Source organism: Sorex fumeus, unplaced genomic scaffold (genome assembly GCF_029834395.1).
Source record: "Sorex fumeus unplaced genomic scaffold, SorFum_2.1 ptg000093l, whole genome shotgun sequence".
Lineage (NCBI taxonomy): Eukaryota > Metazoa > Chordata > Mammalia > Eulipotyphla > Soricidae > Sorex > Sorex fumeus.
The window spans coordinates 7,391,121-7,407,843 of NW_026606150.1; the positions used below are offsets into that span (position 1 = coordinate 7,391,121).

At 59.5% G+C, this 16,723-nt stretch overlaps 1 protein-coding gene across 1 annotated transcript; it reads left to right on the forward strand.

Annotated features, from left to right (window-relative positions):
* The first annotated feature begins 8,621 nt into the window (after positions 1-8,621).
* On the forward strand, positions 8,622-12,129 carry FADD (Fas associated via death domain). Its single transcript, XM_056131956.1, has 2 exons — positions 8,622-8,966; positions 11,201-12,129. Exons 1-2 carry the CDS (start codon positions 8,681-8,683, stop codon positions 11,476-11,478), a joined length of 564 nt encoding a protein of 187 aa, XP_055987931.1. The 5' UTR covers positions 8,622-8,680; the 3' UTR covers positions 11,479-12,129.
* Positions 12,130-16,723: the final 4,594 nt, after the last annotated feature.

The window sequence follows — 16,723 nt, forward strand, 5'->3', positions numbered from 1 at the left end:
CCCTCTGCTCTCTCTCTGCCCTCCATGTCTTGGCCCCACCCACATACCCTGGTACAGAGGCACTCGGAGGAAGGCGCTTGTGATTGGGATGGACAGTTTCCAGAGGGGTCCTCACAAGCCAGTTTCCTGCCCCTCTCAGGGCTGAGAGGCCACACGCAGACACAGCACCCTGGACACACACTCACACTCAGAGGCACACAACACACACACACACAGCACACATCCACATGCTCACACCCAGACGTGCACCACACCTTCATTCAAGGACTCTAGCTTAGACACGCCCCGCACACACCCACACGCTCTCACACTCACACTCACAGACACACAGACACACTCCCTCCCTCTTCCTCTCTCCCCCCACCCCCCACCTGCTGGTCCCACTGGTTGGTGGCTGCTGCCCCCTGCTGGCCTCTGTGGGAGCTGCATAAGGGAGAAACCGGGGCTCCCCTCCCCAGCCCCGGACACACGCAGCAGCTCAGGGGCAGCGCAGGCTGTGCTGGCTTGGAGCCCCAGAGGGACCACCACGAAATTGGCGGCTTAAACCCACACAAATCGGGGCCAGGGAAATAGCAGCGGGTCACGTCCTTGCATGCGGGGCTCACCCCCTTTCAATCCCTAGCACCCCAGAGGGTCCCAGGCACACTGCATGACCAGGTCCAGGACGGGACCCGTCAGAGCTGCTCTGGGCCTCCCACCCAGCACTGCTTGGATGACCCCCTACCGCTGCCCCCAGTCCCCACCACCACAAAACAGGGCTCAGCACCCAGAGTTCGCTTTTCCTTGCGAGTGAGCACTGGGCAGGGAGAAGCAGCTGTGCGGGCCAATGGATTCCACGCCAGCCTCAGGCCAGCCGCTGTCCTTGGAGGTAAAGGCAGTTGGAACTCTGGAAAGCAGAGAGACCGAGGAACCAGTGAGAGTAATAATAAACCGGCAGGGGGCCGGGGCGATAGCACAGCGGGTAGGGCGTCTGCCTTGCATGCGGCTGACCTGGGTTCGATTCCCAGCATCCCATGTGGTCCCCCGAGCACCGCCGGGAGTAATCCCTGAGCATCGCTGGGTGTGACCCTAAAAGCAAAATAATAATAATAATAAACAAGTGGCAGGCTTGAGCACCAACACATTCACTGTCACCTTTGATGCAAATGTCTGTGTGGACCACCAGAAGGAGGTGCAGAGCAGACTCCATTCTTCTGGGTTTCCTTTTTGGAGGGAGCGCACCGGGGTGCGTGGGACCCCATCCTCAAACCCTCCAGGCTCGACGGCATGAAGCACATACTCAGTGTCCGTGAGAAATGAACCCACCCTCGCCCCTCTCCAGGCCGCTGACAAGATTAGAGGTGGGGCAGCGGGGAGGGGGCTGGCCTTGCACCCGACTCGGGGCTGATCCCCAGCAAACCCCTAAGTCCTCCGAGCACCACCAGGCGTGATCCCTGAGCGCAGAGCCGGGAGGAAGCCCTGAGCACGCCAGGCGTGGCCCCCAAACAAAAGCAAAACAAATCCAGCAACCAAAGCCGTTGGCAAGGAAGGCAGTAGGCGGAGGTGTGGCTGAGACGTTCCGAGAAGCAAGAGTGATAAGACCGCTGTCACACAGCCCAGGCTCCCGCGTGAAAATCAGTGCCAGCAGACACAGCACGAACCCCGAGGATGGAAGGGACGACCCCGGGGAGCTTGACCCATCCTAAAAGTGTGTTCCCCCACACAGAATGCCAGGGCCGGGCGCAGAGGGGAGCAGGCTATCACGGCTGGGCATCACAACGGAGGCCCCAAACAGACTGACATAGGAAAGGAGACTGTTGAAACGGAACCAACCAACGGGATGGGCCTGATAAGACACACAGAATCCCGCCCGCCCCCATCAGAACACGCTGCTGTGGATCATACGCCAAGACAGTCCACAGGTCTCGGGGAAACACATCCCAGCAAGCTGGAAGGGAATCGGGCCGCGTGAACGCCCTGCGTGCAGAGCCAGGCTGGAAATCGGGACCAGGGAAACCAAGGAGCCGGGACATCTCCCAGCCCCAGCCAGTCCCCCGCGTGGGTGTGAGGGTCTCAGTGTGAATGGGGGGGGTTGGGGGGGCACACGCACGCTCACTGCACAGCCCTGGCCATTACATGGCCGGCCAGGGTCAGTCACACAAGTGATTTGTTTTTTGTTTTTTTTTGTTTTTGTTTTTTGCTTTTTGGGTCACACCCGGCGATGCTCAAGGGTTATTCCTGGCTCTGCACTCAGGCCTGGCTCTGCACTCAGGAATCACTCCTGGCGGTGCTCAGGGGACCATATGGGATGCTGGGATTCGAACCTGGGTCGGCCTGCATGCAAGGCAAATGCCCTACCCGCTATGCTATCGCTCCAGCCCCCACGCAAGTGATTTGTATCTGCCTGGCTAGAGACTTATTTGGGCCCTTAATTGGGGGAGGAGGGATTTTCCGAGCAGTGTCCACGGGCCCCCGGGGCCACTTGGTTTCGTATGTGAGTCCCTAGGGCTGTGTCCAGGGCTTCCCCCTAGCAGCGCCCTATGTGATGTGGTGCTGGGGATCGAACCCGGGGTCGCCGCGTGCAGGACCAGCGCCCTCCGGGCTGTGCTCTGGCTCCTGCCTGGGTGTTTGATTTGGAAACGAGCAAGTTTATGTGTCTGTGACGCCCGCGTCGCCCTGTTTCCCACGTGCCCTTGCTGCCCCGGGATTGGCAGCCTTGGAGCGACCAAAAGGAGATAAGGGCGAGGCGGGGGAGGGGCAGGCGTTGAGCCCATAAGCAGGGGAGGGGCAGGCGTTTTTTGCCGTTTTGCCGGTTTGCCTGTTTTGCTGGCCCCCAGAGCAGCCACACCTCGGGCCCTTTGATCTGCCCCGAATTAACCCCGAGTCTCCGAGCCTTGTTTTTTTTTTTTTTCGGGTCACACCTGGCGTTGCTCAGGGGTTACTCCTGGCTCATGCACTCAGGAATTACTCCTGGCAGTGCTCGGGGGACCCTATGGGATGCTGGGAATCGAACCCGGGTCAGCCGTGTGCAAGGCAAATGCCCTAGCTGCTGTGCTATCGCTCCAGCCCTCCCGGAGCCTTGGGACTGAGGCCCAGTGGAGATCGCACTTTTGGGAACTAGAAAGAGACGCAGCTCGACAGAGTCCATAATCCCAGAGAGGTCAGAGGCGGGGAGGGCGAGACGCAGGGAGGGGCGTGCACACAGGACCTAAGACCCCAGGCCTGCGACCTGTCCCCGTGGCCAGGGCATTTCCGCTCCTTGTTGAGATGAGAATGGAAAGAAGCTAGGCTGGCCCCATGTGGGATCGGGCCCTTCATTCACTTTTTCAGTTTGGGGGCCACCCCTGGAGGTGCTCAGGGCTGACTCCCGGCTCTGTGCTCAGGGCTGACTCCCGGCTCTGTGCTCAGGGCTCACTCCCGGCTCTGTGCTCAGGCTCACTCCCGGCTCTGTGCTCAGGCTGACTCCTGGCTCTGTGCTCAGGGCTCACTCCCGGCTCTGTGCTCAGAGCTGACTCCTGGCTCTGTGCTCAGGCTGACTCCCGACTCTGTGCTCAGGGCTGACTCCCGGCTCTGTGCTCAGGCTGACTCCCGGCTCTGTGCTCAGGCTCACTCCCGGCTCTGTGCTCAGGCTGACTCCTGGCTCTGTGCTCAGGGCTCACTCCCGGCTCTGTGCTCAGGGCTCACTCCTGGCAGTGCTCTGGGGACTATGAAGAAAAAATGAATCAGTGCCTCAAAGAACCAAAATTCAACCAATAGGAAACAGGCCATTTGAACAGTCCTCTCCTCAACAAAATAACGAAACCTGTTCTTAAGAATTCCCCAAGAAAGAAATCTCCAGGCTCAGTTTGACTGGAGATGGGCAATCAATCCCCTAAAGAAGAACTAACATCAAATGTTTCCAATCGTCCACAAAAGGCAAGGGGAAGCAGTACTTCTTCACTTACTTTTTTTATTTTTGTTTTTGCTTTTTGGGTCACACCCGGCGATGGTCAGGGTTACTCCTGGCTCATGCACTCAGGAATTGCTCCTGGCGGTGCTTGGGGGACCATATTGGATGCTGGGAATCGAACCAGGGTCGGCCATGTTGGCTGCGTGCAAGGCAAACGCCCTACCCACTGTGCTATCGCTCCAGCTCCTTCACTTACTTTTTAAAGCTGCTATTATCACAATACCAGAAACAGACCCCAAAATATGTAAAAACAGAAAAAAAATCAACACACCAATATCTCTTATGGTCTTTTTTCCCCCCATCCGGCCACCCCCACCCTCTTATGGTCTTAATGCAAAAAATCGCCACAAAATATTAGCAGACAATTGCTGAAAGTAGACTATAGACTAAACATGATTGCCACTCAATGCCTCTCTTGCAAACCACAGAACCCAAAAGGAGAGAGAGAACAAAACGGAATGCCCTGCCACAGAGGATGGGGGGTGGGAGGGATGCTGGGACCCGTGGTGGCGGAGGATGGGCTCTGGTGGAGGGATGGGTACTTGATCATTGTACAACTGAAACCCACGCACAAAAATTTGTAAATCTATAACTGTACCTCATGGTGTTTCACTTAAAAAAAAAAGAAAAGAAAAAATAATAAAGTTCTACCAGTGTTTTATATCCTATATATATATTAGCAGACAAATCCAAACTGCAAATAAAATTATTTATACACCCTGACCAGTGAAATGTATTCCAGACATGGAAGGGTTGTCCAACACACCACACACACACACACACACACACACACACAAATGAATTCAGGCAATGTACCATATCACTCACGGTCACGGGTAGGGTCACGGTCCTCCCGTTGTTGATCGATTTGCTCGAGTGGGCCCAGTAATGTCTCCATCATGAGACTCGTTGTTACTGTGTTTGGCATATCGAGTACGTCATGGGTAGCTTGCCATGTAGGCGAGATACTCTCGGTAGCTTGCCGGGCTCTCCGACCATATCACCCAGAGGAAGAAAAATCATCCGGTCCTTGGGGCTGGAGCGATAGCACAGCAAGGAGGGTGTTTGCCTTGCATGTGCCTGACCTGGGTTCGATTCCCGGCACCACATATGGTTCCCTGAGCATCGCCAGGAATGATCCCTGAGTGCAGAGCCAGGAAGAACCCCTGAGCATCGCCGGATGTGAGCCAAAATCAAAAACAAAATCATATGGTCCTATCAATGAGTACAGAAAAATCACCTGTCAGAATTCAGCACACTCCGAACTTTTGAAGCTCTAGCATAGGAGGATGAAGGAAGCAGTGCTTAACTTGGGTTGTTTGTTTGTTTGTTTGGCTTTTTGGGTCACATCCGGCGATGCTCAGGGGTTACTCCTGGCTCTGCACTCAGGAATTACTCCTGGTGGTGCTCAGAGAAACTGATGGGATGCCAGGGATCAAACCCCGGTTCGGTCATGTGCAAGGCAAACTCCCTACCCTCTGTGGGGTCGCTCCGGTTTTTCTTTTTTTTTTAACCTGCAGATAACATCACACTTAATGTGAAAAACACACGCATGGCCCTCTCATCAGGAACAAGGTGAGGGTGGGTCCTGGCAACACTCCCGTTCAACCGTGTCTTGGAAGTTCTGGCCAAAGCAGCAAAGCAAGGGCAAAAAGCACACAGATGAGAAAATAGAACTGTCTGTGCTGGCAGATGACTGATGGTTTCCAGAGAGGAGCCAAAAGAATCTTAAATACACACACACACACACACACACACACACACACACACACGCACGCACTCCTGATCCAACAATTTATTTTCATCTCCAGGGGAAAAAATTAATCACATCTCTATATACGAACAGAGAACATGAAGAAAATAAAAGTCAAAATATTTGTACCAGGGCCAGAGCAATAGTACAGCAGGGAGGTTGTTGGTCTTGCACACGGCCAACCCAGATTTGATCCCTGGGCCATAAATCCTCCCCTGAGCCCGGCCAGGAGTGATCCCTAAGCAAGAGCCATGAAGAAGCCTTGAGAATCCCCGGATGTGGCCCCCAAAACAAAATAAATAATTTGCACCCAGGTATGGCTCTTAGAAAAATCATGTACATATCACATAAAAATTAAAAATAGAAAAAATATATAGTCCCCTTTTAAAAATCACCCCAAAGAAAATATTTATATCTTCGTTTAACTAAGCGCTGACTCTGTGTGCTGAAAATTATTTTTTTTAAAAGAATGATGAAAGCTTTCAAGAAAAAAACAAATAAATGGAGAAGCCTCTTGTGCTCAGAGATTGGAAGAGTCCCCAGGGTGCCAATAAATCTCCCCCCGGTTGCTGTGGAGTTGAAGGCAATTTCCCGTTCAAATCCAACAACGCCGTTTTTCAAAGACAAAGATAAACTCACGTTCCAACTTATGCCGGCCCTAAAGCAGCTGGGAGACTCATGACAAGAAATGACCCTCCAGACATTCAGGTGTAGTTACCATGAAAAGAGGCTGCAGGGACAGAAACAGATCAGACACACACAACAGGGGAGCCGACCCGGGTTCAATTCCCAGCATCCCAACTGGTCCCCTGAACACCGCCAGGGATAATTCCTGAGTGCAGAACCAGGAGGAACCCCTGTGCATTGCCGGGTGTGACCCAAAAAGCAAAAAAAAAAAAAAACAACACCTTAAAACCCACTAAGAGGTGACCCCGAAATGTGTTCTAGACAAATGTGCAGTGGAAGTGCTAAAGGTTGCAAGAAAGAGAGAACATCTGTGGGCCCAAGGTGTGGGGATGGGGGAATCTTAGAATTGACGCCTACAGGAGCCGGAGCGAGAGTACCGTGGGGAGGGCGTTTGCATTGCACGCGGCCAACGGGGGTTCGAACTGGGCATCCCAGGTGGTCCCCTGAGTACCGCCAGGGAATAATTCCTGCGTGCAGAGCCAGAGTAAGTAACCGCTGAGCATCGCAGGTGACGCGCGCCGCTGCAAAAGAAAACCCCAAAAAAAGTGACGCCCATAAAAGGAGGTGCCCCATCAAACGATAAAGTGGTGGGAGGGTTGCCCCAGACCACCTGTGCCCTGGTCCTCATCCTCCGGAGGAGGAACCATCGGGAGCCCTGCAGCTGGGCGCAGGGAGGGCCAGCAGAGGGGGCTCCGGCTCTGGGCACGGGCGCTGACCCAAGCGCCACAGGCAGTGCCACGCCGCGGTGTCCAGTCCCCACGCACACACCGGCGTGGCCACGCGCCCAGGTAAAGCATCACTCCGACACTTGCAAACTGGCAGACTTCAGCTCACGCTGCCCAGCAACAGCTCCACCAATGAGAAACGCAGCCGCGCAGCCAATCAGCGCGCCCGCCGCCGCCACGCCCCCTTCCGCTCTAAAGGCTGCCGGACCGGCTCCCGGGAGCGGTTTCGGCCCGGGCCCACGTGGCCTTCGGGCCCGCTCCAGGCCTTGCTACCTGGCACCTTTCCGGTTAGCAGGGATATCCCTGCTGCCAGCACCACGCCCTGGTACACAGTAGGTGCGCCACAGCGTGTTTTGAGGACATGACTAAGAGTTTTTCCGTCTTAAATCTTACTGATTTTAAAATTTTCGTGTTTGGGGCCACAACGGGCTGTGCCCAGGGATCACTCCTGGTGGGCTCGGGGACCACGTGAGGTGCCTGAGGTCGAATTCGGGTGCGACGCTTGCAAGGCAAGTGCCCTGCCCGCGGTGTGATCTCTCCCGTTCCCGTAAATCTTACTGAATCGACACCGTTTTGGGGACGGGAGTTGGAACATTGTGTGACTGAAAGGCGATCATGAACTTTTTTCAAAGCTGTTCTGTGTATGTCACTGTGATTCAGTAAGAATAAATTTGTTGGGGCTGGAGAGATAGCACAGCGGGTAGGGCGTTTGCTTTGCACCTTGCCGACCCGGGTTCGAGTCCCAGCATCCCATATGGTTCCCCTGAGCACCGCCAGGAGTAACTCCTGAGCGCAGAACCATGAATGACAACCCCAGTGCATCGCCAGGTGTGACCCAAAAACCAAAATAAATAAATAAATACATAAATAAATTTGTTGGGGCTGGAGAGATAGCTGGTAGGGCATTTGCTTTGCACGCGACCGACCCGGGTTCGATTCCCAGCATCCCACATAGTCCCCTGAGCACCGCAAGGAGTAACCCCTGTGTATCGCCAGGTGTGACCCAAAAAGAAAAGAAAAAAAATGTGCTGGGGCTGGAGCGATAGCACAGCGGGTAGGGCGTTTGCCTTGCACGTGGCCAAACGGGGTTCGATTCCCACCATCCCATAGGGTCCCCTAAGCACCGCCAGGTGTAATTCCTGAGTGCAGAGCCAGGAGTAACCCCTGTGCATCCCCGGGTGTGACCCAAAAAGCAAAGCTACATAAATAAATGTTTTTTAAAATCTTATTAAAGCCAACGTGGAACTCTGCGGAGATGTCCATGGGGCATTAATCATCTCGCATCTTTACAGTTATTAGTAATGGGTATGCTCTTGGCGTCCGTAGTGCCACCGTCCTCGGGAAAGACAGGGAGCCCTTCCAGATAGGACCCCTACCAAGAGCCTCCGAAGGGTGGGCGGGGGAGAGAAGATGTGCGCAGGCGCATTGGCCATCCCGCGGCGGGAGTGCACGGGCGGAAATGGCTACAGTCGGGCTCGGGGCGCACGCGCGAGCTCCCCACTTCTCGCGAGACTCGGGGAGGTCGGAAGCGACGGGTTCCCGGGCCCCGACGGCAGGGAGCCGGTCCCGCCGCGCCCGCCCGGCGCCATGGATTCGTTCCTGGTGCTGCTGCACTCGCTGTCGGCCAAGCTGGCGAGCGAAGAGCTGACCCAGCTCAAGTTCCTCTGCCAGGACCGCGTGGGCAAGCGGAAGCTGGAGCGCATGCAGAGCGGCCTGGACCTCTTCTCGGTGCTGCTGGAGCAGAACGCGCTGGACCGCGAGCACACCGAGCTGCTGCGGCACCTGCTCTCGTCCGTGCGGCGCGAGGACCTGCTGCAGCTCCTGGACGCTTTCGAGGCGGGCGCGGCCGAAGAGACAGCCGCCGAGCTGAGAGGTGGGGGGCGGGGCCTAGATCCCGGGGCGGGCGGGTGGGCGGGGCCTGGAGCCCGGGGCGGGCGGGTGGGCGGGGCCTGGAGCCCGGGGCGGGGCCTGAAGCCCGTTGGGCACACTGGTGGCGGGGCAGGTGGGCGGGGCCTGGAGCCCGGGCGGGGATGGTGGGCGGGGCCTGGGTGGGGGGTGAGCGTGGCCTGGAGCCCGGGGCGGGGAAGGTGGGAGGGGCCTGGAACACGGAGCGGGGAGGGTGGGCGGGGCTTGAAGCCCGTTGGGCACCCTGGGGGCGGGGTGGTGGGCGGGGCCTGGAGCCCATTGAGAACACTGTCTGGGGCGGGGTAGGTGGGCGGGGCCTGGAGGCCGGTGTGGGCGGGGCTTGGAGGCGGGTGGGGCGGGGCCAAAGTGGGGCAGGAACTCGGTGAGGTGGGCCGGATTGGGAGCCGGCTGTGGGGGTCACAGGCAGGAGGCAGAAGAGCCGCGGGTGCCAGCGGGGGGGTTCTAGAGCAGGAGAGTATGGAACCCTAATTTTACCCCGTGCACAGTGTGTGGATTTCCTCCAAGCCCTGCGGATACGTGACGCGTTCACTGGGGAGAATGGGGGAGTCACACCCATCCGGCACCCCAGCCTCTGCTTTCCTCCCGGAGAATGGGTGAACCCCTCATCCGGGCAGGAGGAGCAGAGTGGGCTGGGAGAGTTGGCCCAGGTGTGTGCGTGTGTGTGTGTGTGTGTGCGTGTCCAGGGAGACAGCCTCAGGCTTCCGCTGTCCACGCCAATGTGTGTGTACATGTGTACACAGTATGGCAAGTAAATCAGAGTCGGACACCCCCATACATGCACGTGTGCACGCTCATCCGTGTACACGGTGCTGTGTGGACGGTGGGTCAGGGCGTCCTGTTTCCTGGGTTCTTGGGGCCGGGGCCGATAGAGCTGCCTGAAACGAAACCTGTGACGAAGCAGCTCAGCCTCTCAGCCAGGCGGCCTGGGCCAGTGCCATGGGGAGGAGTCCGGGTGACGGTGCTGGGGTGGGGCTGGGGAGGGTGGGCCTTAGTACTGAGAAGGGGTCTGGGGGGGCACACCTCCAGACTCTGCCATTGTCCAGCTCCCGGCCTCAGGCGCCGCCTACTCTGCTCACACACCCACGTACTCTCACACTCTCATGCACACACAGACTCACACAGGTTCACACACGCACTTACACTCTCACAGGCACACACTATCACACAGGCACACACATATTCACACACACAAACTCACACAGGCACACACTCACACAAGTACACACTCTCACACATTCACACACTCACCAGTACACACTCTCACACATTCACACACTCACACAGGCACACATAGGCACAGAACACAGGCAGACACACATTCGCACACTCTCCACGGACACACACATATTCACACACACACAGGCACACACTCACAGGCACAAACTCACACAAGCACACTCTCACACAGGCACACGACAGAGGCACACATCCACATACTCACACAGACACACACTCACAGGTACACACACAAGCACACACTCTCACACAGGCACACAACACAGGCACACACTCACACATTCACACAATTTCACACGACACACACACATTCACACACACAGCCACACACTCACGCAAGCACACACTCTCACATAGGCACACACTCACACATTCACACACTTTCACACGGACACACACTCTCACACATTCACACACTCACAGGCACACATTCACAGGCACACACATACAGGCACACTCACACATGCGCACTCTTATGCTCTCACACGTGCACAGACACACGACACACACAGACACATACAGAAACACACACGCTCAGGCATGCACGCTCTCACACTCACACCCCCTCTCACACGCACACACGTTACCCCTGTCCTTTTCCCCACGGAGCCCTGGCCGGCGGGAGTCGGCCGTGGCCGGCCGAGCGGTCTCAGCTGGTTCCCTCTTTGGTTCAGGGCCTTCGTGCTGAAGCCGCTTTCCTGGCACACTCAGGGCCGGGTTGGGGCAGCCTCGTTTCTGTCTCAGCAGCCCCCGTCCCCCACCCCCCCGGTCCCCCGTCCTCGGCAGGGAATGTCCCTCCAGCCCACCCGGCCACGTGACCCAGGGCGGGAGCCACACGTGGGCTGGTGGCCACCGGCCCTCTGGGCCCCCTCCTCCGAGCATCCGGGAGGCCGTCGAGAGCCCCCAGGCCCAGGGAAACGAGTCGCTTTGTCCTTCCGTCCCCAGAGCTGCACGCGGCCTTCGACATCGTCTGCACGCACGTGGGCAGGGACTGGCGGCAGCTGGCGCGGCGGCTGCAGTTGTCCGACGCCCGCATCGACGCCATCGAGGAGCGCTTTCCCCGGAAGCTTCCCGAGCAGGTGAGGGAGATGCTGCGGGTCTGGAAGAACGCCCGGAGGGAGGCCGCGACCGTGGCCCAGCTGGTGGCGGCACTGCGGGCCTGCCAGATGAACCTGGTGGCCGACTTCGTGGAGGCCGGCGCCAAGCAGGCCGAGGGCACCTAGAGCAGGACCCGGGGGAGACGCCCTGGCCCCGACCCCGCTCTGCCCGTGGGCCTCTGTCACCCGGGCCGCGTCCTGCCGGCCAGCTCCGTCAGCAGGAGAGCTCCGCAGGGACTGCTGGTCGGCGGTGTGGAGCTGGCCCAGGGCCCCGGTGTCCCCGTAGGTCCCGTCAGACCTGGTGATCGCCCGGGACCCGGCCCCGTTGTGGCTCCTGCAGGCAGACGCGATGGGGCCGTGTCCAGCCAGGAAGGAGCCTAAAGCGCGTATTGGCCACCCACTGAGAGCGTGTGGGAGTAGAGGCAGCCCGAGACGGAGGAGAGTCGGGGTGTGGGCTCTGCACGCTCTGCTTGGCAGATGTCACCCCACGCTTGGCCGAAGACCTGGACACCGCCCCTGCAGGCCCCTGGCGCCCGCCCCTGGCCCTGTGTGAGTCCGGGCGCAGAGGCCCCCAGAGTCAGACAGTGAGGACCCGGTCGGCCGGTTCAGGGGCCGCCACACTGCCCCACCTGTAGGAACCTTCTGGAAATACCGCACTTCCACGGCGTGGCGCCGTCTCACGCTGAATCGCTAGCCTCGTGCTGAGTTGGCTGTTGGCGGGAGTTGCCCCGTCCTCCCCGGCCACCCCTGCCCGCTCCATTAAAGCAGGTGCCTTCTCCATGGGAACCAGCTCCAGTGAACTTCCTCCCGGCCAGGCGGCTCTGCCCACCCACCCATCCGGCCAGGCCCCACAACGGCCTGTGGGATGCCGAGCTGTGGCACTTAAACCTCTGGCTGCTGACCCCGCCGACGCCGGCAGAGGGGGACACAGGATCCCCCAGGGCCGAGGGACCTCACTTAGCAGCGTCGCGCCTGGCGCTGCCCCCGGGAGCATCCTGGAGTGGTCACGGTGCCCTGCTCTGCCCTTCAAGGACGCACTGCCCCCCCGGTGGGCCAGGATATGCGTGCTGAGCCTCCCCGGCCCCGTGCGGTCTTCGGGGCTGGTCCGGGCCCACCCTGAAAGGGGCTGCCACAGGAGGACACGCATCTCCTCGTCCCCTTCGCTCTGGAGCCCTGAGAAGGAGCACCCGAGCTGTGTTCCCCGAGGCAGAAAGGCTGCACCCACTCTGCTCACTGCCCCGGACAGGCAGGGGGACAGGGGATGGGGGTGGGGCGGGGTCCAGTGTCCACACACACGCACACATATACTTGTATACACACTCTTACACATACACTCACATGCACACGTGCACATGCTCTCACACGTAGCACATCCACATACACACATACATGCACACATGCATTCTTGACGGTCGCTCTCTTACACGCCTGCAGCAGGCCTGGCGGCCCCTCCTCTTCATCCTGTTTGCCTTACCCTCCTCCCTCATCCCGAGGCCCCCCCTGCACGATGCTCGCCAAAGTCCTGGGTGCCCCCTGCACGTGCCCTGCTTGGACTCCAGGGCCCTCCGCTCCCTTCCGGCCTCTCTCTCTCTGCCCCCCCACTCCTACCCCCCAGTGCCACTGGCCTTCTCCGTCCGGGCTCCCACATGACTCTGGCCCTGACCTCACCCTGAGGTCTGAGGAAGCATCCGGGACCAGGATCTGAGTGTCCCGCGGTCAGGGTGTCCTGCCCGCTCCACACCCCTGCAGCTCTTTCCACCCCATGCATGCCACGGCTGCCCACTTATGCCATGGGCAGGCCGGGCCCCTGGGTCTCTTCTCCCGTCTCCCACGCCACCCCTGCAGGCTACCTGAGAGTGGTGCTCACCGCACCCATGCGTGCTCCACACTCCAGACCTCAGCCTCAAGTGCCACATGCACCCCGTGGCCCGTCTCCTGTCCACTCAGCCCCCACTCAGCTGTGGGCAGCTCCCCGAGGTGGGTGGCCTCCACATCTGCCAATCCACAGGCAACACCACGGGGGGGGGGGGGGGGGTGTGCCATGTGGACCCGCAGCTATCCCAGGGGCCACCTCTCTGGTCACTGAGTGCCCGCACGGGCTTGCCCGGAGATAGAAGCCCTGTGTCCGTATCCAGCCGGCCCACCGATGGGCAGAGGGGGCTGTGGGGAGGGGTGCCCGCGGCGGGGCGCAGGGTGCAGGCTGGGGGTTTGGGCCGCATCTCAGCTTTGGTCCAGGAGATGCAGATTTCCAAGGGGGTAGCTGTGCGCCGTCCAGGGGCACACAGTGGACAGACAGACAGACGTCGCAGGTGCAGGACACGAGAGGAGAAGTCCTGAGCATGCAGTCGTGCGGGGCAGTCCCCGCGCCAAGCTCCAGGAGCACAGAAGTGTCCAGCACTCTCGGGCATGTCCCAGAAGCGGTCACCCCCTCAGCAGCACCAGCCTGGTCTTCACTTTTCTTCACTCCATGGTCCTACATTTTCAGGGGGAAAAAGAAAAGACGAAGTTTTTGCCCCCCCCCCCCCCCAAAAGCTTCTGGCCCCGGAAGACAGCGCCCCTGACCCGCTGTGGCCGTGACACCTGCAAGCCGGCCACCTGCCCCGGCCCCTTTCGGCCCCTCCTGGGACTCGTTTGGGGCTTAGGAAGTAAAACTCATCTCCAGGCAACTGATGTTTCTATTATGCCTTAAGAACTTTCTAGAAGAATCTCTCCTTGCCCCCTGCGGGGGCTCTTCCTAGAGAGGATGACCCTGGGGTTCCCGGCCATGCCGGGTTTGTTTCTCCAGGTGCAGGTCTGGGTTCGAGAGGAAGCGTCTTCAGGCTCAAGCCGCAGCTGCTTCAGGATTTACTGCTCAGAGCTTGTTCGTATTTCCTTTTCTCTTTCAATCCGCCTTTGAACTTGACGCGAGCCCTTTTGGAAATGAGCATCCCTGGGGGGGGGGGGGGCAGCCCAGTGGGGGTTACCGCAAAGGCCTCGTCCTTGTCACAGAGGTCTTTACAAAGTCCCGATGACTTGCCACGACGGCCCTTACCTCTGACACTCACGGATGCTTCTCCCAGGGAGAAATTCAGGGAGAGCCCCTTGGGTTTCCTCGGCCCAGCCGCCAGCCTTGGAACCTTCCAGCTAACGGTTACCCCGTGTTTGGTGGGCCGGAGCCAGAGTGGGGAGATGAAGTGGGCACCGAGTGCTGTGAGACCCTCCAGCCGCCCGTATGCCACAGCCACGCCTGTGCCCGAGCGGGCCCCGGGGGCCTGGACAGACCTCTGAGCTCTGGGGCCAGAGGGAAGGGCAGGATGGGCGACTTGAAGTGGGCGTTGGGGCAGGAAGGGGGGATGGCGCAGTACCCCAGAGCTGGAGGGAGCTTTGAGTGGGTCATTTGGGGCAGGAGGTGGGGTCTGGACCCCTGGCCGCCCGAGTCCTGCCCCGAGCCAGGGTGCACACAAGGAATCTTCTGGTAATGCGTGCACAGCACAGGTGTGATTCAGCCTGGGTGGGGCCTGGGTCAGCCGCCACCCTCGGGGCTGAAGGGCTGCCTCATCCCCCCGCCAAGATGTGGCCAACGGCCAGTGCCTTGCAGGCCTCACTGACCACTGTGTGGACCAGGCCGCCGCCGCCTCAGCCCTCAGGCCAGACCCCCTCAGCCTGGGTCCCCTCCACCTTCAGCCTGGAGCCCCTTTGAGTTTTGGGCTCAGATGAGGCTGTAAGACTGGTCTCGAGGGGCTGGGGCAATAGCACAGCGGGGAGGGCGTTTGCTTTGCATGCGGCCGACTCTGGTTCGATTCCCAGCATATGGTCCCCCGGGCACTGCCAGGAGTGACTCCTGAGTGCAAAGCCAGGAGTGACCCCTGAGCATCACCGGGTGTGACCCAAAAAGCAAAAAAAAAAAAAAAAAACCGGTCTCGAGTCTCCCTGGGGCCACCTCGGTCTTGCCTCACCCCAACAATTCCTCCCCTGCATGCCTCGAGCCTCCAGAACCCAGGGCGGGAAGGCCGCTGGAGAGGTGCCTGTCCCTGGGTGCCCTGTGCCGGGTGCCCTGTCCTGGGTGCCCTGAACTGTGCCCTCAGTGGGATCTGGATGGGTCTGTCTATTTCCGGGTCACCCTGCGGCCTTGCTTCTAACGTGTTCAAGCAGCCGCTTCACTGTCTGCGCCCCCTGTGGGGACGGGGGCGGAGCCGCCTCTCACCCCAAGCCCCAAAGTGGTCTCCCCCTCCCCCAGGCCTCAGGACTACACGACAGGGCAGGAACCCCCTGGAAGGGGCAGCCAGGCCTTTGCTGGGCTGCCACTTGGGGCTGGCATCGCGCCCCTGGGCGTGCCACCGGGTCATGGACCTGACAGTCCAGGGCTGGGACAGGTTGGCCACGGGGCACCGGGAGGAACAGGAGGACCCGCTGGCAGGGGACGTCCCTGTGTAATGTGGGGCCCTGCACCCCGACTTGGACACATAGCTTCTTTCTTTCTTTCTTTCTTTCTTTCTCTTTCTTTCTTTCTTTCCTCCTTTCTTTCTTTTCTTTTCTTTTGGTTCACACCTGGTGATGCTCAGGGGTAATACTCCTGGCTCTGCACTCAGGAATTTCTCCTGAGGAATGCTTGGGGGACCATATAGGATGCTGGTAATCGAACCCCGGGTCAGCCTCGTGCAAGGCAAACGCCCTCTCCGCTGTGCTATCGCTTCAACCCCGTTCCATTTGCTTTTAAGTTTGGGGGCTGCTCTGGCAGTGCTCAGGGCTCGCTCCTGGCTCTGCGCTCTCTGTGGGTGGTGCCGGAGATGGCCCGGCCCTTTCCAGAACTCTCTCTTCCCTCCTCTCACCATCCCTCAGTGAGCCGCTCTCACTTCCTGCGCCTGTCCCTGCAGTTCCTCTCCAGCGGGCAGGGGCGCAGAGAAGGGGGCTCAGGGCTGACTGTTCCCTGCAAAGAGCAGCCCTTGTCTTGGAGAGCCAAAGCCCCCCCCTCCCCGAGACTCAGGGGGCACATCCTGGGAGCCCAGGATAGCAGGGCGGCAACTCGCGGAGCTGGTGTGGCCACTAGGTAACACTGCACTGTGCCTGGCCCGGCTCCCTGCTCGCTGTATCCCCCTACCCCCATGGACGGCCCACCCGCCCCCCCAAAGCACCGACAGCCATCGGCTGCTTCGCGCAACTCTGTGCTTCCTGCCACGCGTCACTGGCCCTGCGCCCCGGCCAGCCACTTCCTCTCCTCTGTCCTCGTGCATGTGACCTTGGCTGTCTCGGGGCTCCCTCACGGCCGTCCCTCTCCAGGGGCTCAGCAGCACCTGCCTGCCTGTCAGATGGCCCGTCCCTGTCCCTGTCCCTTGTCCCAGGCTGGTGGGGACTAGAACACAGCCGCCCCGAGGGCCCTGCCAGACGCAATCCG

What these genes read in the sequence shown, in the direction of transcription:
- FADD (XM_056131956.1), top strand. Translation starts at nt 8,681, where the DNA reads ATGGATTCGTTCCTGGTGCTGCTGCACTCGCTGTCGGCCAAGCTGGCG. An exon ending in GACAGCCGCCGAGCTGAGAG is followed by an intron (nt 8,967 to 11,200) that starts GTGGGGGGCGGG and finishes TTCCGTCCCCAG; the next exon opens with AGCTGCACGCGGCCTTCGAC.